This window comes from Oncorhynchus tshawytscha, linkage group LG08, assembly GCF_018296145.1.
Source record: "Oncorhynchus tshawytscha isolate Ot180627B linkage group LG08, Otsh_v2.0, whole genome shotgun sequence".
Classification (NCBI taxonomy): Eukaryota; Metazoa; Chordata; class Actinopteri; order Salmoniformes; family Salmonidae; genus Oncorhynchus; species Oncorhynchus tshawytscha.
The window spans coordinates 89,407,647-89,431,432 of NC_056436.1; the positions used below are offsets into that span (position 1 = coordinate 89,407,647).

At 46.1% G+C, this 23,786-nt stretch overlaps 1 protein-coding gene across 1 annotated transcript in view; it reads left to right on the forward strand.

The window, feature by feature from the left end:
• Positions 1-1,082: 1,082 nt before the first annotated feature.
• LOC112223949 (transcriptional regulator ATRX-like) overlaps positions 1,083-23,786 on the forward strand; it is a gene marked incomplete at its 3' end in the record, with an annotated part of 88,851 nt that continues 66,147 nt past the window's right edge. Inside the window, 15 exon segments of the mRNA XM_042326174.1 lie at positions 1,083-1,277; positions 5,705-5,802; positions 6,028-6,175; positions 9,665-9,745; positions 10,693-10,802; positions 14,907-14,974; positions 15,417-15,920; positions 16,031-16,668; positions 17,083-17,231; positions 17,346-17,471; positions 17,553-18,030; positions 19,980-20,049; positions 22,630-22,757; positions 22,862-23,044; positions 23,278-23,531. Of these exon segments, the coding sequence (XP_042182108.1) occupies positions 5,710-5,802; positions 6,028-6,175; positions 9,665-9,745; positions 10,693-10,802; positions 14,907-14,974; positions 15,417-15,920; positions 16,031-16,668; positions 17,083-17,231; positions 17,346-17,471; positions 17,553-18,030; positions 19,980-20,049; positions 22,630-22,757; positions 22,862-23,044; positions 23,278-23,531 (3,030 nt within the window).

The window sequence follows — 23,786 nt, forward strand, 5'->3', positions numbered from 1 at the left end:
TACGTAGGCCTACCTGAGGGGACAGGACAGGCTCTGAGTGGGGAATATGTAGGCCTACCTGAGGGGACAGGACAGGCTCTGAGTGAGGAATACATAGGCCTACCTGAGGGGACAGGACAGGCTCTGAGTGGGGAATATGCTGGCCTACCTGAGGGGACAGGACAGGCTCTGAGTGGGGAATATGTTGACCTACCTGAGGGGACAGGACAGGCTCTGAGTGGGGAATATGTTGGCCTACCTGAGGGGACAGGACAGGCTCTGAGTGGGGAATATGTTTGGCCTACCTGAGGGGAACAGGACAGGCTCTGAGTGGGGAATATGTTTGGCCTACCTGAGGGGACAGGACAGGCTCTGAGTGGGGAATATGTTTGGCCTACCTGAGGGGACAGGACAGGCTCTGAGTGAGGAATATGTTTGGCCTACCTGAGGGGACAGGACAGGCTCTGAGTGGGGAATATGCTGGCCTACCTGAGGGGACAGGACAGGCTCTGAGTGGGGAATATGTTGACCTACCTGAGAGGACAGGACAGGCTCTGAGTGGGGAATATGTTGACCTACCTGAGGGGACAGGACAGGCTCTGAGTGGGGAATATGTTGACCTACCTGAGGGGACAGGACAGGCTCTGAGTGGGGAATATGTTGACCTACCTGAGGGGACAGGACAGGCTCTGAGTGGGGAATATGTTGACCTACCTGAGAGGACAGGACAGGCTCTGAGTGGGGAATATGTTTGGCAGAGCAATTGACTAAAGTTTAGAGTCTAGCACAATAGAGTTTACTAAGCAATAGAGTTTAGAATTCAAGACAGACCAGAATGCAGCCTGCCTCTATGGGAGGCTCAGATTATCAGAGAAAACAGTGTCATTTCCATGTGGCATTTCCATTGTGGAACGTGTGAATTAATCAAAAATAAAAACCAGAGCATAGAGGTGGGACACAAAAAAAAGTCGCCAGTAGATTGAGAGAATACGATTCACACTAAGCCTATGGAAACGCTCAAAACGATTTGGCCAATCAGAAAGCCATCATTTCCTGACTCAACAACCAATAGGACAACAGATAGGATTTGGGCTAGATGCGCCATTTTAGTGCGTCTCAAACCATCCGGTAAAATGGCGCCTTTGCTTTGTCTCCACTGAAAAAAAGGAGGTTTGCTTCAATATTTTAACATTTTTCTAAAATGACAAATTACTGAGAATTATTTGTTTTACATCTCCGGGACGACGTGCCAAGAACTACACGTGTTTCAGTCATTCAATAAATGACAAGAGAGTACAGTAGGTATTATCTTTTCCTCAGTGCCTAACGTTAGCATCTTTGCATTGATGCTCTGGGCTCGTTAGCGATGTACCGGTGTTATGCAGCGGAACCGGCTCGGTTTCCCACGGTACCAACGTAGCTAGCTACACTACGAAAACGGCTACTGCTGTTCTAACGGAGGATGTATAACCTAGCTAGCTAACTCAACCACTATTACTAAGTTAGTATTTTTGAGTTGAAAAGGTAAAAGGTTGTAAAACAAAACATGTCAGCGGGTTTTGGTCGATTTCCACCTGTGTTTTGGCCCGGAATGTATAAGCTAGCTACCTAGCATGCTAACTAATGTGGGATCTGACATATCTGGCGAGGGGGATAAACTGATGCATTTCGTTGCATGTCTCTGAATGCTCTGGACCATTGAAACGGTATTGCAGGGTTGTCCGGGAATCTGATGTCTGAAATGTGGACATACTGCAGAGATGTTGGATTTTTATATATACAGTTTGATCACACTTTTCTATTGTGTTATTGACTATGTTTATTCCATGTGTGTCTCACTGCTTTGCTTTATCTTGACCAGGTCCCAGTTGTAAATGAGAATTTGTTCTCAACTGTTCAACCTGGTTAAATAAAGGTGAAATCAGATAATAGATGTCTGTTTACCTCGACTAACCTGCACCCCCCCACATGGACTCGATACCGGTACACCTTGTATATCGCCTGGTTCTTGTTGTTAAGCTTTTTTTAGGTGGTTTATTGAGTAGATATTTTCTTAATTATTATTTTCTTAAAACGGCATTGTTGGTTAAGGGTTTGTAAGTCAGCATTTCTCGTAAGGGTCTAAACTGTTGTAATTCGGCCCATGTGACAAATAAAAGGTTGTTTTGATAAGAGTCAGGTTGACTTAGTGCACAGACACTCCGGTTAGTTAGTTCGCCTTTGGTGGGAAGATGCCCGGTTTTTGTAGTATGTTTTTCTTCCATCTCGCCTGATTTTTGTACTCTGTTCATGTCAGAAAGCATTAATTGTAGCAGACAAGGTCCATGTTAGTTCGTTCATTCGCACCAGACAGGAACCCGATGCTCAACAGAAACGCACAATGGAGATGAAAAACGTCCATTAATAATGCTGGAGTTAAACCTTTAGGTCGCACACACACGGGCCATTTTTCTTTACACCGAGCTGTTGTAACTGCATTTTTAGCTCAAATAGCTACTGTTCATCTATCACTTTATTCTTATGTATTGGGATCCTGAGTGGTGCAGCGGTCTAACATGCACTTCCGCATGAGACATCATCCACCCGAGACACCGTCCGCATGTTGAGGTTGTCCTCCCACACCAGAGGAGATCAGGACATGCAGTTTAAAATATGAAAACGAACTCTGAACCAACTATATTCATTTGGGGACAGGTCGAAAAGCATTAAACATTTATGGAAATGTAGCTAGCTAATTTGTCCTGGGATATAAACATTGGGTTGTTATTTTACCTGAAATGCACAAGGTCCTCTACTCCGACAAATGAATCCTCCCATAAAAGGGTAAACCAAGTTTGTTTCTAGTCATCTCTCCTCCATCAGGCTTCTTCTTTGACCTTTATATGGCAGTTGGCAACCAACTTGAAGGTGCTTTACCACCACCAATTGGACTGTGGACCTCAGTTCATTTTTCAATGCTCCTAAAAACCAATGAGGAGATGGGAGAGGCGGGATTTGCAGCATGTCAATCATTACAAATGGAACCAAGTTCTATTTTAGCGCCCAACTACGCAGACACTCAAATGACGAGCACGAGTAGTGTGGGTGTGTATACTCTGTGTATATAGTCAGGTTACTCATTGACTCAGTACTGGTACTCTGTGTATATAGTCAGGTTACTCATTGACTCAGTACTGGTACTCTGTGTATATAGTCAGGTTACTCATTGACTCAGTACTGGTATCCTGTGTATATAGTCAGGTTACTCATTGACTCAGTACTGGTATCCTGTGTATATAGTCAGGTTACTCATTGACTCAGTACTGGTATCCTCTGTATATAGTCAGGTTACTCATTGACTCAGTACTGGTATCCTCTGTATATAGTCAGGTTACTCATTGACTCAGTACTGGTACTCTGTGTATATAGTCAGGTTACTCATTGACTCAGTACTGGTACTCTGTGTATATAGTCAGGTTACTCATTGACTCAGTACTGGTACTCTGTGTATATAGTCAGGTTACTCATTGACTCAGTACTGGTATCCTGTGTATATAGTCAGGTTACTCATTGACTCAGTACTGGTATCCTGTGTATATAGTCAGGTTACTCATTGACTCAGTACTGGTATCCTGTGTATATAGTCAGGTTACTCATTGACTCAGTACTGGTATCCTGTGTATATAGTCAGGTTACTCATTGACTCAGTACTGGTACTCTGTGTATATAGTCAGGTTACTCATTGACTCAGTACTGGTATCCTCTGTATATAGTCAGGTTACTCATTGACTCAGTACTGGTATCCTCTGTATATAGTCAGGTTACTCATTGACTCAGTACTGGTATCCTGTGTATATAGTCAGGTTACTCATTGACTCAGTACTGGTATCCTGTGTATATAGTCAGGTTACTCATTGACTCAGTACTGGTATCCTGTGTATATAGTCAGGTTACTCATTGACTCAGTACTGGTACTCTGTGTATATAGTCAGGTTACTCATTGACTCAGTACTGGTACTCTGTATATATAGTCAGGTTACTCATTGACTCAGTACTGGTACTCTGTGTATATAGTCAGGTTACTCATTGACTCAGTACTGGTACTCTGTGTATATAGTCAGGTTACTCATTGACTCAGTACTGGTACTCTGTGTATATAGTCAGGTTAGTCATTGTGTATTTATTATTACTTTTATTATGTTTTTTTCCCTTTTCTATTATTTCTCTATTTTCTTTCTCTTCGTTGTTGGGAAGGGCCGTCAGTCAGCATGTCACTGTTAGTCTACACCTGTTGTTTATCAAGCATTTCACTGTTAGACTACACCTGTTGTTTATGAAGCATTTCACTGTTAGTCTAAATCAAATCAAATTTATTTGTCACATACACATGGTTAGCAGATGTTAATGCGAGTGTAGCAAAATGCTTCTACACCTGTTGTTTATGGAGCATTTGACTGTTAGTCTACACCTGTAGTTTATGAAGCATGTCACTGTTAGTCTACACCTGTTGTTTATGAAGCATTTCACTGTTAGTCTACACCTGTTGTTGATGAAGCATTTCACTGTTAGTCTACACCTGTTGTTTATGAAGCATGTGACAAATAACATCCGATTTGAACTGTCTAGTTACTGCCCATGGTTGCTAATTTCACATGTTCACACTATAGAAACAATGACGGAAGCCATTTTTGTTGAAACAGTAGGCCTAGCAAATCTGGCTTATTTAGGTCCCGTGTAATAGAGCCAAAGTTCCACTCAAACTCCCATTAGTGCTGCTGGGCTGCTCCGTTAGTGCTGCTGGGCTGCTCCATTAGTGCTGCTCCATTGGTGCTGCTGGGCTGCTCCGTTAGTGCTGCTGGGCTGCTCCATTAGTGCTGCTGGGCTGCTCCATTAGTGCTGCTCCATTGGTGCTGCTGGGCTGCTCCATTAGTGCTGCTCCATTGGTGCTGCTGGGCTGCTCCATTGGTGCTGCTGGGCTGCTCCATTAGTGCTGCTCCATTAGTGCTGCTGGGCTGCTCCGTTAGTGCTGCTGGGCTGCTCCATTAGTGCTGCTGGGCTGCTCCATTAGTGCTGCTCCATTGGTGCTGCTGGGCTGCTCCATTGGTGCTGCTGGGCTGCTCCATTAGTGCTGCTCCATTAGTGCTGCTGGGCTGCTCCATTAGTGCTGCTCCATTAGTGCTGCTGGGCTGCTCCGTTAGTGCTGCTGGGCTGCTCCATTAGTGCTGCTGGGCTGCTCCGTTAGTGCTGCTGGGCTGCTCCGTTGGTGCTGCTGGGCTGCTCCGTTAGTGCTGCTGGGCTGCTCCGTTAGTGCTGCTGGGCTGCCCGTTAGTGCTGCTGGGCTGCTCCGTTAGTGCTGCTGGGCTGCCATTAGTGCTGCCGGGCTGCTCCATTAGTGCTGCTCCATTGGTGCTGCTGGGCTGCTCCATTGGTGCTGCTGGGCTGCTCCATTAGTGCTGCTCCATTAGTGCTGCTGGGCTGCTCCGTTAGTGCTGCTGGGCTGCTCCATTGGTGCTGCCGGGCTGCTCCATTGGTGCTGCTGGCCTGCTCCGTTAAATAGTGCACTACTACAGGGAACAGAGTGTCATTTGGGACAAAGCCCTAGATCTTGATTCAGATCAGGCTGTTTTGCTTTTACTCACAAAAAGGAAAGAGCCTCTAACCTGGTAATTTAGTCCGCTCTTCATCTCCCCGGCCTTTTAAATTGTCTAATTTCTGACCTAATAGTGGGATTTCTTGTTGTTGGCAGGTTAAATGAGTAGAACCTCAGCTGAATCTACAGACCAAATGATGGAGCAGGAAGTAGGTCAACTTCCGATTACAGACCAGATGGAGGAGGAGGAGGAGGTAGGTCAACATCAGATTGTCTATTTACCTGCTCACTTTTTCAGATGTATCCACCTGTGAACTTCATGAATGTCTTACCAGAGCTGGTTGAACGTAGTGCGCTAGATAGGGTGCCATTTGGGACACAGATGGACTGTAGCTTCTGTAGCAGATAACAGGGCGATCACTCAGGGTCTATTCTGAGATTTTTCATTAGACTCATGTTGACTCTTGTTTACTCCTCAGCCTGGGAGCTCAGCAGAGACTGAGAGACCCTCTTCTTCTCACACCAAGAGGAAGCCTGCTGTTACAGCCAAGCACACCGGAGGGAATGAGTCTGACACCTCGGACGAGAGTGGACAGGAAGATGGCGCCTCTGACAACCCCTCAGATGGTAAGGTCTACCACGACCTGGGGCCAGCACGTGTTTTAATGCCTCTTCATATCATTGTGGAGCCAGAAGGTGCATTTCTACACTTTGTGGATAATATTGTTGTTGGTCTATTCTGAGTTGATGTTCAAGGTAGATAATACTGTTGTTGTTGGTCTATTCTGAGTTGATGTTCAAGGTAGATAATACTGTTGTTGGTCTATTCTGAGTTGATGTTCAAGGTAGATAATACTGTTGTTGGTCTATTCTGAGTTGATGTTCAAGGTGGCTGATACTGTTGCTGGTCTATTCTGAGTTGATGTTCAAGGTGGATAATACTGTTGTTGCTGGTCTATTCTGAGTTGATGTTCAAGGTAGATAATACTGTTGTTGTTGGTCTATTCTGAGTTGATGCTCAAGGTAGATAATACTGTTGTTGGTCTATTCTGAGTTGATGTTCAAGGTAGATAATACTGTTGTTGGTCTATTCTGAGTTGATGTTCAAGGTGGCTGATACTGTTGCTGGTCTATTCTGAGTTGATGTTCAAGGTAGATAATACTGTTGTTGCTGGTCTATTCTGAGTTGATGTTCAAGGTGGATGATACTGTTGTTGTTGGTCTATTCTGAGTTGATGTTCAAGGTGGATAATACTGTTGTTGTTGGTCTATTCTGAGTTGATGTTCAAGGTGGATGATACTGTTGTTGTTGGTCTATTCTGAGTTGATGTTCAAGGTGGATAATACTGTTGTTGCTGGTCTATTCTGAGTTGATGTTCAATGTGGATAATACTGTTGTTGCTGGTCTATTCTGAGTTGATGATCAAGGTAGATAATACTGTTGTTGCTGGTCTATTCTGAGTTGATGTTCAAGGTAGATAATACTGTTGTTGCTGGTCTATTCTGAGTTGATGTTCAAGGTAGATAATACTGTTGTTGCTGGTCTATTCTGAGTTGATGTTCAAGGTGGATAATACTGTTGTTGCTGGTCTATTCTGAGTTGATGTTCAAGGTGGATAATACTGTTGTTGTTGGTCTATTCTGAGTTGATGTTCAAGGTAGATAATACTGTTGTTGCTGGTCTATTCTGAGTTGATGTTCAAGGTAGATAATACTGTTGTTGCTGGTCTATTCTGAGTTGATGTTCAAGGTGGATAATACTGTTGTTGCTGGTCTATTCTGAGTTGATGTTCAAGGTGGATAATACTGTTGTTGTTGGTCTATTCTGAGTTGATGTTCAAGGTAGATAATACTGTTGTTGCTGGTCTATTCTGAGTTGATGTTCAAGGTGGATAATACTGTTGTTGCTGGTCTATTCTGAGTTGATGTTCAAGGTAGATAATACTGTTGTTGGTCTATTCTGAGTTGATGTTCAAGGTAGATAATACTGTTGTTGCTGGTCTATTCTGAGTTGATGTTCAAGGTGGATAATACTGTTGTTGCTGGTCTATTCTGAGTTGATGTTCAAGGTGGATAATACTGTTGTTGTTGGTCTATTCTGAGTTGATGTTCAAGGTAGATAATACTGTTGTTGTTGGTCTATTCTGAGTTGATGCTCAAGGTAGATAATACTGTTGTTGGTCTATTCTGAGTTGATGCTCAAGGTGGATAATACTGTTGTTGTTGGTCTATTCTGAGTTGATGTTCAAGGTAGATAATACTGTTGTTGTTGGTCTATTCTGAGTTGATGCTCAAGGTAGATAATACTGTTGTTGCTGGTCTATTCTGAGTTGATGCTCAAGGTAGATAATACTGTTGTTGCTGGTCTATTCTGAGTTGATGTTCAAGGTAGATAATACTGTTGTTGTTGGTCTATTCTGAGTTGATGTTCAAGGTAGATAATACTGTTGTTCATGTTTTTAAAAAGGTTTTGAGTTCATATTCAAGGTTTATGTGGTGAAAGAGCACTTGTTGAGAGTTATGAGTCCTGGTCTATAGTAGTGCACTATATAGGGAATAGGGCTCTGGTCTATAGTAGTGCACTATATAGGGAATAGGGCCCTGGTCTAAAGTAGTGCACTATATAGGGAATAGGGCCCTGGTCTATAGTAGTGCATTATATAGGGAATAGGGCTCTGGTCTATAGTAGTGCACTATATAGGGAATAGGGCCCTGGTCTAAAATAGTGCACTATATAGGGAATAGGGCTCTGGTCTATAGTAGTGCACTATATAGGGAATAGGGCTCTGGTCTAAAGTAGTGCACTATATAGGGAATAGGGTCCTGGTCTAAAGTAGTGCACTATATAGGGAATAGGGCTCTGGTCTAAAGTAGTGCTCTATATAGGGAATAGGGCTCTGGTCTATAGTAGTGCACTATATAGGGAATAGGGCTCTGGTCTAAAGTAGTGCTCTATATAGGGAATAGGGCTCTGGTCTATAGTAGTGCTCTATTTAGGGAATAGGGCCCTGGTCTAAGTAGTGCACTATATAGTGCCTGGTCTAAGTAGTGTGCTATGTAGGGAATAGGGTCCTGGTCTAAGTAGTGTACTATTTAGGGAATAGGGCTCTGGTCTAAAGTAGTGCACTATATAGGGAATAGGGCTCTGGTCTATAGTAGTGCACTATATAGGGAATAGGGCCCTGGTCTAAAGTAGTGCACTATATAGGGAATAGGGCTCTGGTCTAAAGTAGTGCACTATATAGGGAATAGGGCTCTGGGGTATAGTAGTGCACTATATAGGGAATAGGGCCCTGGTCTAAAGTAGTGCACTATATAGGGAATAGGGCTCTGGTCTATAGTAGTGCACTATATAGGGAATAGGGAGCCATAGGACTCTGGTCTAAAGTAGTGCACTATATAGGGAATAGGGTTCTGGTCTAAAGTAGTGCATTATATAGGGAATAGGGCTCTGGTCTAAAGTAGTGCACTATATAGGGAATAGGGCTCTGGTCTAAAGTAGTGCACTATATAGGGAATAGGGCTCTGGTCTAAAGTAGTGCACTATATAGGGAATAGGGTTCTGGTCTAAAGTAGTGCACTATATAGGGAATAGGGCTCTGGTCTAAAGTAGTGCACTATATAGGGAATAGGGTTCTGGTCTAAAGTAGTGCACTATATAGGGAATAGGGCTCTGGTCTAAAGTAGTGCACTATATAGGGAATAGGGCTCTGGTCTAAAGTAGTGCACTATATAGGGAATAGGGCTCTGGTCTAAAGTAGTGCACTATATAGGGAATAGGGCTCTGGTCTAAAGTAGTGCACTATATAGGGAATAGGGAGCCATAGGACTCTAGTCTAAAGTAGTGCACTATATAGGGAATAGGGTTCTGGTCTAAAGTAGTGCATTATATAGGGAATATGGCTCTGGTCTAAAGTAGTGCACTATATAGGGAATAGGGTGCCATAGGGCTCTGGTCTAAAGTAGTGCACTATATAGGGAATAGGGAGCCATAGGACTCTGGTCTAAAGTAGTGCTTTATATAGGGAGCCATAGGGCTCTGGTCTAAAGTAGTACACTAAATAGGGAATAGGGAGCCATTTGGGATGCACATTAAGTGCTTGTCCTCTTCTTCAGGCATGTTGGTGGTACGGCCTGGGACTGACAACAAGGAGAGCAGAGGAGCCATGAAGCTGGACCTCTCAAGGAAAAAGACAGGTTTGTCTCTCACACATAGGCCATGTCTAAAATCTGACCTACTTTGTCCTTAAATGGAATTTTTAAATCATACTCAATTTATACATTTCACATACTATAAACCTTGTTTAGCATACCCAAAATACCTACAATTTGGAATGTAATTACAGGTACTCAGATATGGCCCCCACACACCACACAGACACAGGGGGGGACCCCCTCCAGGGGGGCCCCTCAGTCAAAAACACAGGTTGGTCTCCTCACTGTGTATATCTCACTACTACTAACAAGTGGATAGTCATATAAAGACCTACGAACTGTTTGATTATATAGGGAGCCACAGGGCTCTGGTCTAATGTAGTGCACTATATAGAGAATAGGGCTCTGGTCTAAAGTAGTGCACTATATAGAGAATAGGGCTCTGGTCTAAAGTAGTGCACTATATAGAGAATAGGGCTCTGGTCTAAAGTAGTGCACTATATAGAGAATAGGGCTCTGGTCTAAAGTAGTGCACTATATAGAGAATAGGGCTCTGGTCTAAAGTAGTGCACTATATAGAGAATAGGGCCCTGGTCTAAAGTAGTGCACTATATAGGGAATAGGGTGCCTTAGGGCTCTGGTCTAAAGTAGTGCACTATATAGGGAATAGGGTGCCATAGGGCCCTGGTCTAAAGTAGTGCACTATATAGGGAATAGGGTGCCATAGGGCTCTGGTCTAAAGTAGTGTACTATATAGGGAATAGGTCTACCATAGGGCTCTGGTCTAAAGTAGTGTACTATATAGGGAATAGTCAGATAAACGGTTTGAATCCTCCCATCGTTAAATAAAAGGTTTTGACCAGGAATGTGTCTTCCAACAGCCTAATATCCAGACCCGCTGCCAGTTTAATGAAATCATTCAGTTTGGGATTGATATTGGATGTAAACTAAACATGTTTGTCTCTCGGTCTTCCTCTGTTTATATCCAGATACCACTTTGCAGGAGAGGATAGACTGCACCGCCTGTGGACAGCAGGTCAACCACTTCCAGCGCCACTCAGTGTTTGAGCACCCGATGCTCCATGTGCTCCTCTGCAAGGTAGATACACCTGCAACACCCTCTCTGTCTATCTTCCACCTGTCTATTTGTCTCCTATCGGGCTCTACATCTTTCCATCTATCTGTCTGTCTCTCTATCAAATTCTGTCTCCATCGGTCTGTCTTTCTCACATATCCTTTCCTCTCTAGTCTGCGATTGTGGGATGATTGTCTCTCTCTCTGCCTGTCTCTCTCTCTCTGTCTGCCTGTCTCTCTCTCTCTCTGTCTGCCTGTCTCTCTCTCTCTCTGTCTGCCTGTCTCTCTCTCTGTCTGCCTGTCTTTCTCTCTCTTGTCTGCCTGTCTTTCTCTTGTCTGCCTGTCTTTCTGTCTGCCTGTCTCTCTCTCTGTCTGCCTGTCTCTCTCTCTGTCTGCCTGTCTCTCTCTCTGTCTGCCTGTCTCTCTCTCTGTCTGCCTGTCTCTCTCTCTGTCTGCCTGTCTCTCTCTCTCTGCCTGTGTCTCTCTCTCTCTCTGCCTGTGTCTCTCTCTCTCTCTGCCTGTGTCTCTCTCTCTCTCTGCCTGTGTCTCTCTCTCTCTGCCTGTCTCTCTCTCTCTCTGCCTGTCTCTCTCTCTCTCTGCCTGTGTCTCTCTCTCTCTCTGCCTGTGTCTCTCTCTCTCTGTCTGCCTGTGTCTCTCTCTCTGTCTGCCTGTGTCTCTCTCTCTCTGTCTGCCTGTGTCTCTCTCTCTCTGTCTGCCTGTGTCTCTCTCTCTCTGTCTGCCTGTGTCTCTCTCTCTCTGTCTGCCTGTGTCTCTGTCTGCCTGTGTCTCTCTCTCTCTGTCTGCCTGTGTCTCTCTCTCTCTGTCTGCCTGTGTCTCTCTCTCTGTCTGCCTGTGTCTCTCTCTCTGTCTGCCTGTGTCTCTCTCTCTCTGTCTGCCTGTGTCTCTCTCTCTCTGTCTGCCTGTGTCTCTCTCTCTCTGTCTGCCTGTGTCTCTCTCTCTCTGTCTGCCTGTGTCTCTCTCTCTCTGTCTGCCTGTGTCTCTCTCTCTGTCTGCCTGTGTCTCTCTCTCTGTCTGCCTGTGTCTCTCTCTGTCTGCCTGTCTCTCTCTCTGTCTGCCTGTGTCTCTCTCTCTGTCTGCCTGTGTGTCTCTCTCTCTCTGCCTGTGTCTCTCTCACTCTGTCTGCCTGTCTTTCTCTGTCTGCCTGTCTCTCTCTCTGTCTGAGCTCCACCATGCTCCTTTAGGGTAGGGCCATATATATATATATATATATGATTCATTTGAATGTATGTTTTTGCGAGATATTCCAAATGCCAATATCACAAGAATAGCTTTTTAATTAAAAAAAAAAGTTTTAGCGTTTGTGTCCGCATGTTCTCATGTCTTTTTGCTCTCGTCTCCTTCCCGTTTACACCAGAGATCTGAATATAATGAGGAGATGCTAATGTCCCCTTAACAATGGGAGTCGTCCCAAAGGCGACAAGCTTAGGACCAAAATACGCCCATAGAAACACATTGGGATGATTTTGAACAGATTTGGGCGAGAGTGAGACCTCTCACTTCGTTTCCTCCTCTGTTTACACACACACACCAAGCCCCTCCCCTGCCACTCACACCAAGCTCCTCCCCCTGCCACTCACACCAAGCCCCTGCCACTCACACCAAGCCCCTCCCCCTGCCACTCACACCAAGCCCCTCCCCCTGCCACTCACACCAAGCCCCTCCCCCTGCCACTCACACCAAGCCCCTCCCCCTGCCACTCACACCGAGCCCCTCCCCTGCCACTCACACCGAGCCCCTCCCCTGCCACTCACACCGAGCCCCCCCTGCCACTCACACCGAGCCCCTCCCCTGCCACTCACACCGAGCCCCTCCCCTGCCACTCACACCGAGCCCCTCCCCTGCCACTCACACCGAGCCCCTCCCCCTGCCACTCACACCGAGCCCCTCCCCTGCCACTCACACCGAGCCCCTCCCCCTGCCACTCACACCGAGCCCCTTCCCCTGCCACTCACACCGAGCCCCTCCCCTGCCACTCACACCGAGCCCCTCCCCCTGCCACTCACACCGAGCCCCTCCCCTGCCACTCACACCGAGCCCCTCCCCCTGCCACTCACACCGAGCCCCTCCCCTGCCACTCACACCGAGCCCCTCCCCCTGCCACTCACACCGAGCCCCTCCCCCTGCCACTCACACCGAGCCCCTCCCCTGCCACTCACACCGAGCCCCTCCCCCTGCCACTCACACCGAGCCCCTCCCCCTGCCACTCACACCGAGCCCCTCCCCTGCCACTCACACCGAGCCCCTCCCCCTGCCACTCACACCGAGCCCCTGCCCCTCGCACCGAGCCCCTCACACCAAGCCCCCGCCCCTCACAAAAACAAATATGAGAGATCACTTATTCCTCTGACCAGCGGTTTCAACTTGGTATTTGCATTTGAGGTTTGTTGGAACAGAATGGGTCATATGGGGCGGCAGGGTAGCCTAGTGGTTAGAGCGTTGGACTAGGAACCGGAAGGTTGCAAGTTCAAACCCCCGAGCTGACAAGGTACAAATCTGTCGTTCTTGCCCCTGAACAGGCAGTTAACCCACTGTTCCTAGGCCGTCATTGAAAATAAGAATTTGTTCTTAACTGACTTGCCTAGTTAAATAAAGGTAAAATAAAAATAAATAAAATAAATATGGAGACCGAAACACACTGAGAGATTATTTTACTGTAATAGAGAAATCTACTTTTCTAATCCTGTTTGTCTCAACTCCTTAAATTGCGTGCAGTTCTCTACTAAAACAAGATTATCAACATTGATTCTGTAAATGGTCAGTTTGTCGCCCGCAGCATTGGGGTTCCACCTACCACTAGCAGCATATTAGCCAAAGACTGCTTATACAAGCTGTCTAGTCTGTGTTTTAGAAAAGACACAATTATATAATACATTTAAAGTGGACAGGCTAGCATGCTGTTCCAACAGTTGGAGACGGACAGGAGGTCGTGTTTCTAATTCAACTGTTTTGCCTTTTTAGCTGTATTCCAGAGCTTATCAAATTATACCTTGATCCAAGTTGGCTAAACTTGAAGTCTAAATATTAGCTGGCTACTCACTAACACGTGGGCTTGTTCTTGAGAGATTGTTTGAGACCGGTGTTCGTTTACGACATTAGTAAATGTGCATCATGCATGGTTCTGGTTAAATTTAAACAAAATATCATTTTTAAAGAAAACCTGAAAGCCAGATCAGTGATTATTGCAAAAAAAAGCAGGTACAACTATTTTGATAAAATAATTAAATTAGTGGGTCATAAAACTTGTTATGGTAGTAACGGTCGACGGTAGCGTCCCACCTGGCCAACATCCAGTGAAATTGCAGAGCGCAAAATTAAAAAAATATTAAATTGAAATATTTAACTTTCTTGAAAATATCTACATCAAAATAAAGCGTAACTTCTTGTTAATCCAGCCGCCGTGTCAGATTTCAAAAAGGCTTTACGGCGAAAGCATTATTATCTGAGGACAGCACCCAGCAGACAAATCATTACATACAGTTACCAGCCAAGTAGACTAATCACAAAAGTTAGAAATAGCAATAAGATTATTCACTTACCTTTGATCTTCGTATGGTTGCACTCACAAGACTCCCAGTTACACAATAAATGTTTGTTTTGTTCGATAAAGTCCTTCTTTCTATCCAAAAACCTCAATTTTGTTGGCACGTTTTGTTCAGTAATCCAATGTCCCAAAGGCAGTCTCAACTGGCAGACGAAAAATCCAAGAAGTATCAGTAAAGTTCGTAGAAGCATGTCAAACGATGTTTAATCAATCCTCAGGTTGTTTTTAGTCATAACAGTTAAGAACAAATTATTATTTACAAAGACGACCTACACCGGCCAAACCTGGATGATGCTGGGCCAATTGTGCGCCGCCCTACGGGACTCTCAATCAGAGCCGGATGTGATACAGCCTGGATTCAAACCAGGGACTGTAGTGACGCCTCTTGCACTGAGATGCAGTGCCTTAGACCGCTGCATCCAAACTATTTAACTGTACTAAAATGCTTCAAAGGCTGCTAAAATTTTAAATATCGGTTATCGGTATTGTTTTATTTTGGCAAGGACAATATCGGTATCTGCCAAAAACGTAATATCTGTGCATCACTGTTGTTTCCTCTCCCTCTAGTCGTGTTATAAGTATTACACCAGCGATGACATCAATAAAGACGAGGACGGAATGGACGAACAGTGCAGGTAGGTCCCCTCACAGAAACATGGACGAACAGTGCAGGTAGGTCCCCTCACAGAAACATGGACGAACAGTGCAGGTAGGTCCCCTCACAGAACACAGAAACATGGACGAACAGTGGTCCCCTCACAGAAACATGGACGAGGTCCCCCTCAAATGGTCGCCATTGTTCTAGCTGCCGTAAGGTCCCTGTTCTACTGCTTGAGTGTTGCCACCTCTTGTACAATATTGGCTCTCGATTATGAGTACCTACTTTCGAAGAGTCCCAGCACCTATTTTTGTCCATTTCAAGGGCTACGTCCCAACTGCCACCCTATTCCCTATATAGTGCACTATTTTTGTCATTTTTAGAATGATTCATTGCTTCCCAACAACAGCTGATAATCCCAATTAAGATACGTCTCGTTTTGAAGTTGACTTCCCTCGCTATCTTAACTACGCCCCAAGGTGGTGTGCTGAAGGTGGCAACCTGATCTGCTGTGACTACTGCCACAACGCCTTCTGTAAGAAGTGCATCCTGCGTAACCTGGGGCGCAAGGAGCTGTCCATGATCACCGACGAGGACAGTAAATGGTCCTGCTATATCTGCAGCCCTCAGCCTCTCTCAGACATCGCCTCCAACTGCTCCAACATCTTGACCAAGCTGGAGAGCTTCTGGCGCACGGGACACAAGAAAGAGAGGAAGGAGGTGAAAGGGCACAGAAAGGGTAAAGGTCACCACCACCATGGTAAAGCTGTGGTGAATGGTAAGGAGCATTCAGACGGGTCAGGGACCCTCACCTTCTCCTATAAGACCCTGAAGGTCCCCAAGGAGCTGGTGAAGAGGACCAAGAAGCTGATTGAGACGACCACAGGGCTCAACAACACCTTCATCCATTTCATCCAGCAGGCTGAGGAGGAGCAGGGAGTAGGAGGAGGTGGCAGCGGGACCAGACACCTCAAGGCCTTCAGGTATCCTAACACATGTTAATATTATGACTGCTACAAAGTAAGTGAGGCAACCCAATTCTGTTCTTTTGCCTAATCTATCCATTCATCCATCTATCTCTCTCTCTCTCTAGGTCTGTTCTGGCTGATCTGAAGAAGGCCCATGCTGCCCTAGAGGAGGACTTGGAGTCACAGTTCACTTCCCAGGACCAGGGGATGCAGAACGGGGATGCTGTTTCCAACACCGACGGCCATGATGGCCACGATCAGATTGACAACATGGTTGATGGACAGGAGGCAGAAGAGGATAAAATGGCCGACACTGAGGATGGGGAGGAGCTAGAGGAGGATGGGGGCTTGTCAGAGGACGCAGAGATGGAGGGGAGCCCCGCCCCCGCGCCTCAGGACCACTCGGACACAGAGACAGACAGCCAGGCCAAAGACCAGACAGCAGTGGAGGAGGAGGAGGAGGAGGAGGAGGAGGATGAAGAAGAAGAAGAAGAAGAAGAGAAGGAGGAGGGTGACCGGGATAAAGACATTGTGTCCGTCGGGCCGGCCGTCCCTGACGAGCTCTTCCAAATGGTAGAGAGTCTGGCGGACTCCACAGGGTTAACGCCCGGCAACAACGCCATGGAAAGCACTGCTGCTAGCCAATCCGAGAGCCCCGCCGCCGGCTCAAACAGGAAGTCACTTGAAACCCATAAGGAGAAGGCCATGCCCAAGGTGAAGAACCTGATCGTGAAGCTGACGCCCGTTCCAGTGGTTACCACACGCACCTCCAGGTCTATGAGCAAGGATGGAGGGAAGGAGAAGGAGAGGAGTAAGGATGGAGGGAAGGAGAAGGAGAGGAGTAAGGATGGAGGGAAGGAGAGGAGTAAGGATGGAGGGAAGGAGAGGAGTAAGGATGGAGGGAAGGAGAGGAGTAAGGATGGAGGGAAGGGGAAGGAGAGGAGTAAGGATGGAGAGAAGGAGAGGAGTAAGGATGGAGGGAAGGAGATGAGTAAGGATGGAGGGAAGGAGATGAGTAAGGATGGAGGGAAGGAGATGAGTAAGGATGGAGGGAAGCAGAGGCGTAAGGATGGAGGGAAGGGTAAGGATGGAGAGAAGGGTAAGGATGGAGGGAAGGAGAAGGGTAAGGATGGAGGGAAGGGTAAGGATGGAGGGAAGGAGAGGAGTAAGGATGGAGGGAAGGAGAAGGAGAGGAGTAAGGATGGAAGGAAGGAGAGGAGTAAGGAGGAGGTGGAGGAAGGTGGGGGCTCTGAGGAGGACAGCCGCCGCTCCAGCCGCACAAAGACTACACCCCTCAGGAAGTCACCGGACGGGAAGAACAAGATGGCCGAATCCTCTCCGGAGAACAGTGACTCAGAGGGCAAGAGTCCCAGCAGGCTGAAGAGTAGAACCAAAGGCAGCTCGGAGAAGGAACGTGAGGAGGAGGAGGAGGAGGAGGAGCAGGAGCAGCAGAGCAATGCCTCATCCAAGGTGACCGCTGATCCTTCTAAACAAGAAGTGGACTCTGACGAGGTTCTGGACATCCTGCTCCAGACTGCAGCGGCAGAACACAGCTCGGACGAGGATGCGCAGCAGGACGCCGATGGTAACCAGGGCAACAGGAGCTTCAAAAGGTGCCTGTTCAAACTCAGCAAGAAAGATGGAGAGGAGGAGGAGAATGACAAGGTGAAGACTGACAAGAAGCTGGCGGCCAAACGCAAACTGAAAGCCGACGATTCAGACAACTCAGAGTCCGACTCAGACGAAGACGCGAAGAAGAAGAAGAAAAAGAAGTCCTCAGCTTCTGCCAAAAAGACATCCAAGAAGAAGGGCTCGGACGGCTCCTCCGACTCGGACCTGGAGATGAAGGGACTTAGCAAACTGGCGACGGGGAAACGGAGGAGCAGCCGTGTGAAGAAGGAAAGAGAGGAGAAGGAGAACAAGGGCGGAGATCGGAGGCGGTCGTACGAACTGAAACGCAAAGCCAGAAGTAGAGGAGCCAAGCAGCAAGATTCATCGTCTGATGACGAGGAGGAGGAGGAGGAGGGAGGAGGGTCTGGAGAGGAGAGTGGAGACCAGCAGAAGATTAAACCCATCGTGGAGGAGACGGTGGTAGCAGGGAGGGGAACCTTCCACCAGTCCTCAGGTGAGTAGAGCTGTTGTTTCTGAAAGCGGTATATTGAGCTCTCTGTTTCTACAAGGCAGAGACGGTACACTGTGTTGTCAATACACCTCGACCTAAACTCCACTGATTTAACACCTGACCTCTGCAGTGTTTTCCACAAGTACATAGAGTAGCCAGCCAGGCGCCCCCGGGGTGTGAGGCTTGACCCCCGGGGTGTGAGGCTTGACCCCCGGGGTGTGAGGCTTGACCCCCGGGGTTTGACATTTTTTGGTCAAAGAGTTTATTTCTTAAGATGACACCCGAAATAGACAGTGAAATTATTTTAGACCTTATCGAGTTTACCTCCCAGATTGGAAACATTAGTTGTGGTTTTGTGCAGAACAGGGCTCTCCAACCTTGATTCCTGGAGAGATACCCTCCTGTAGGTTGTAACTCGAACCTCATTTGTAACCTAACAGGATTCAGTTTATCAACCCGTTCATTATTAGTCAGTTGCGCTAGATTAGGGTTTGAGTGAAAACCTACAGGCCTGTAGCTCTCCAGGAACAGAGATAGAGAGCTCTGGTAAAGAAAGACTAATTTAAATGAATTCAGTTTATTGTTAGTTGTTTTTAATATGATCTGGGCCTATATGATCAGGATTATTTTCTAAATGAGACTCAATTAAACCTGTCTTTTGAGTTTAAGTGTCTTTAAAGTTTTTCTGCAAGATATGAATTAGCTCAATAATGTTAGTTTAAAGAACAATGTATTAAATTAGAAATGAATTAAGTCGCCCACATCATAAAAATTAAAACAATTAAGGTTTCATTGAACAAATTACAAGGTTACATCATTTTCAGTGTTATCATTCTGATTTGACATATCCTAATTAATGTGAAATGATCATTAGTAATGACAGTTAGGACCATGTAAAATGTGTTTTTTATTTTGTCTGATTCCATTTTATTTTCCAAATTCCATTTTTCTCTTAGTTTTTCCAGGTTTCTGTATTTTATATATCGAAATCACGCTTTTAAAAATAGAAAAACAACAAATTGGATGTTTTAAGTCCACATCAATGAACCTCATCAGGAGACCGCTTTGATATCTGGGAAAAACCTGATCCATTAAAATGTTTGGGTGGTGTTGGCCTCAAATTCAATGGCGAATCTAGTGAGAGGCTGTTTAGCGGCGAGCCTGGCGAGAGGCTGTTTATGGTGAATCTAGTGAGAGGCTGTTTATGGTGAATCTAGTGAGAGGCTGTTTATGGTGAATCTAGTGAGAGGCTGTTTATGGTTAATCTAGTGAGAGGCTGTTTATGGTGAATCTAGTGAGAGGCTGTTTATGGTGAATCTAGTGAGAGGCTGTTTATGGTGAATCTAGTGAGAGGCTGTTTATGGTGAATCTAGCGAGAGGCTGTTTATGGTGAATCTAGCGAGATGCTCTTGTGCGGCGAGCCAAGCGAGAGGCTGTTTAGCGGCGAGGCTGTTTAGCGGCGAGCCTAGTTAGAGGCTGTTTAGCGGCGAGCCTAGCGAGAGGCTGTTTAGCGGCGAGGCTGTTTGGCGGCGAGGCTAGTTAGAGGCTGTGCCAGAAAACAATTAGGCCAGGTGGATTTTTCACTCATCATGACCATTTACGTTACATTCTAATTCACCAGCATGCTCTGTAAGGAAATTAAACTGCAACCACAGTGTGCAGAAATTGTACCTGGGGGCGGGACGTGTTACCGGGGGGGCGGGACGTGTTACCGTGGGCGGGACGTGTCATCTCTAACTTTGTGACGGACAGGACTATCCTATCAATAGATGGCTAGCAGATGCATATTATTCTATATAGCAGGAGACGGTCCGACAGACTGGCAAACTAAGACTTTTAAATGAAAAGTATCCTAGTTTATCTGAAGTGGAAAATGTAGCTGATTAACTGATGTCCGTCTCTTATGGGAAAACACGGTCTCTAACCCCTGACCCTTCTCTGTGTGTCTGAAGGAGATGAAGGTAACCATGACGCTTCTCAAATTGGCGATGAGGAGGACGATGATGATGATCCAGAGAACAGGTATTAAAAAGTATTTTCATTCAATACAAACCAAATATGTCCTGAACTGCATGCTTCTCAACCAGCTGACGAACATCCTTCAATCCTTTTTCATATATCCTTTACTTACTTACGGGATGACTGCTGTTTTACGGGCTCCTAACCAGTTGTGTTTTTTCAAATTGTAACTTATTTCTCTTATGATCGAAATGAGCTTCTGGATATCAGAACAGCGATTACATTCCTCGACTGGACAAAGACTTTTTAATGAGTCCGACGCAAAGGATATACTGCTTCTCCGAGAACGGGTCCAAATCCTCGTACCTCGTGTTAAGAAAAGATGGAGGTACAGGGGTGAAGATCTGGGTGCCTTGTGAGAATTCGTCTGCGAGTGGCCTCTACCATCCTTCCTATTGGCCAACGTGTAATCACTGGAGAATAAACTGGATGAGCTCCGTTCAAGACTATCCTACCAACAGGACATTCAAAACTGTAATATCTTATGTTTCACAGAGTCGTGGCTCAACGGCGAGATGGATAATATACAGTTGGCTGGGTTTTCCGTGCATCGGCAGGACAGAATAGCTAATAGCTTTCGAGGCGCATCTGCCTGGTTGAAAAATATTTTTAAATGCTTTGTGTGCAGGGCGCTGTCCTCAGATAATCACATGGTGTGCTATCACAGTAAAGCCTTCTTTAAATCTGACACTGTGGCTCGATTAACAAGAAGTTAAGCTTTTTTCTGATGTATGACACTTGTAATTTCATGAATGTTAAAGGCTAGTAATTTCATGAATGTTAAGGCATCATCCGACTGAGCTGCTAGAGCTGCCGCTTTCAAGGACGCCTATATGAAATCCCTCAGAAACCATCAAACACGTAAAGCATCAATACAGGACTAAGATTGATACTCGTCGGATGTTGCAGGGCTCTGATACTACAGTGGGATGTTGCAGGGCTCTGATACTCGTCGGATGTTGCAGGGCTCTGATACTCGTCGGATGTTGCAGGGCTCTGATACTCGTCGGATGTTGCAGGGCTTGCAAACAATTTACAACTACAGTGGGGAACCCAGCCGCGATCTGCCCAGTGACACGAGCCTACCAGACGGGCTTGATGCATTTTATGCTCTCTTCGAGGCAAGCAACACTGAAGCATGCATGAGAGCACCAGTGGTTCCGGACGACTGTGATCACGCTCTCCGTAGCCGATTTGAGCAAGGCCTTTAAATGGGTCAACATTCACAAGGCTGCGGGGCCTTGACCAACTGGCAAGTGTCTTAACATATTCAACTTTTCCCTGACCAAGTCTGTAATACCAACATGTTTCAAGCAGACCACCATAGTCCCTGTGCCCAAGAAAGCGAAAGTAACCTGCCTAAATGACTACCGCCCTGTAGCACCTACGTCAGTAGCCATGAAGTGCTTTGAAAGGCTGTATTTACACTGCTGCTACACACTGTTTATTATCTATGCATAAACACTTTACCCCTACCTTCTGGTACAAATTACATCAACTAACCTGCACCCTGCATATTGACTTGGTACCGGCACCCCCTGTATACAGCCTTGTTAGAATTGTTTTTTTTAGTAAATATCTTAACTCTATTTCTCTATTTCTTGAATTGCATTGTTTGTTAAGGGCTTGTAAGTAAGCATTTCACTAAGGTCTACTACACCTGTTGTATTCAGCATTTCACTGTAAGGTCTACTACACCTGTTGTATTCAGCATTTCACTATAAGGTCTACTACACCTGTTGTATTCAGCATTTCACTATAAGGTCTACTACACCTGTTGTATTCAGCATTTCACTGTAAGGTCTACTACACCTGTTGTATTCAGCATTTCACTGTAAGGTCTACTACACCTGTTGTATTCAGCATTTCACTGTAAGGTCTACTACACCTGTTGTATTCAGCATTTCACTGTGAGGTCTACTACACCTGTTGTATTCAGCATTTCACTGTAAGGTCTACTACACATGTTGTATTCAGCATTTCACTGTAAGGTCTACTACACCTGTTGTATTCAGCATTTCACTGTGAGGTCTACTACACCTGTTGGATTCAGCATTTCACTGTAGTCTACTACACCTGTTGTATTCAGCATTTCACTGTTTCTACTACACCTGTTGTATTCAGCATTTCACTGTAAGGTCTACTACACATGTTGTATTCAGCATTTCACTGTAAGGTCTACTACACCTGTTGTATTCAGCATTTCACTGTAAGGTCTACTACACCTGTTGTATTCAGCATTTCACTGTGAGGTCTACTACACCTGTTGTATTCAGCATTTCACTGTAAGGTCTACTACACATGTTGTATTCAGCATTTCACTGTAAGGTCTACTACACCTGTTGTATTCAGCATTTCACTATAAGGTCTACTACACCTGTTGTATTCAGCATTTCACTGTAAGGTCTACTACACCTGTTGTATTCAGCATTTCACTCAGGTCTACTACACCTGTTGTATTCAGCATTTCACTGTAAGGTCTACTACACCTGTTGTATTCAGCATTTCACTGTAAGGTCTACTACACCTGTTGTATTCAGAGCATGTGACAAATAACATTGATTTAAATGTCTTCCTCAATAGAATTGCCAAGAAGATGCTGCTGGCCCAGATCAAGGCTAACTACTCTTCAGGAGCAGAGGAGAGCTCTGACGAGGACGGAGAAGAGAAGGAACAGAAGAAGGGGAAGAGAGGAGAGGAGCAGGAGGAGGGTGAGCTACATTCACTTTTTCATTTCATACTCGTTGATACAGTGATTCTGCAGTGCCTCTTTCCACCACTAGATGTGGAAATAACTGCTTGTTCCCCTCAACAGACGACGATGATGATGATGATGAAGGGGGCTCTGGCTCTGATGTGGACGTGATGACGAGTGTGGGGCGTCGCCACCGGCTGCTCCGCCACAAACTGACGCTGTACGAAGTGGAGTCGGGAGAGGAGAAGGAGAAACCAGCCAGCAAGGGGAAGAAGAAGGAGACCAAGAGGACCAGACGGAAAGGTACGAAGGCTGGCTGGCTGGCTGCCTGGCTGGCTGGCCTGGTCTCTAGCTGGTCTGGTCTGTCTAGGCCTGTATATTAACACCTATGGAACAGAATAGAAGTCCTACTCTGCAAACTGTTTTCAATCAACTCTACCTCCCGCCTTTCTCTCTATCTTCCTCCCTCTCCTATCTTTCTTTCTCCTTCTCCCCTCTCCCTGTCTCCTCCCCTCTTCCTCCCTCCACCTCTCCAGTGGGTAGTGATGACTCAGCAGACTCAGACTTTAAGGAGTCAGCTAGCAGCAGTGAGTCAGGAGTTAGTGAGGAGATCAGTGAGAAGGAATCGTCGTCAGAGGAGGAGTCGGAGTCTGAGAAGGAAGGCAGTAGCCAAAAGAGGACCACGCGTTCCTCCAAGAATAAGAAGAAGAAGAAGAAGGAGGAGAGGAGCTACGCCCAGAAGAAGAAACGGCGCCGCATCAAGGCCCAGGATTCTTCATCCGACGACAAGGTATAAGGAGGCAGGGTAGCCTAGTGGTTAGAGTGGAGGGGAGGCAGGGTAGCCTAGTGGTTAGAGTGGAGGGGTGGCAGGTTGGCCTAGTGGTTAGAGTGGAGGGGCGGCAGGGTAGCCTAGTGGTTAGAGTGGAGGGGTGGCAGGGTAGCCTAGTGGTTAGAGTGGAGGGGCGGCAGGGTAGCCTAGTGGTTAGAGTGGAGGGGCGGCAGGGTAGCCTAGTGGTTAGAGTGGAGGGGCGGCAGGGTAGCCTAG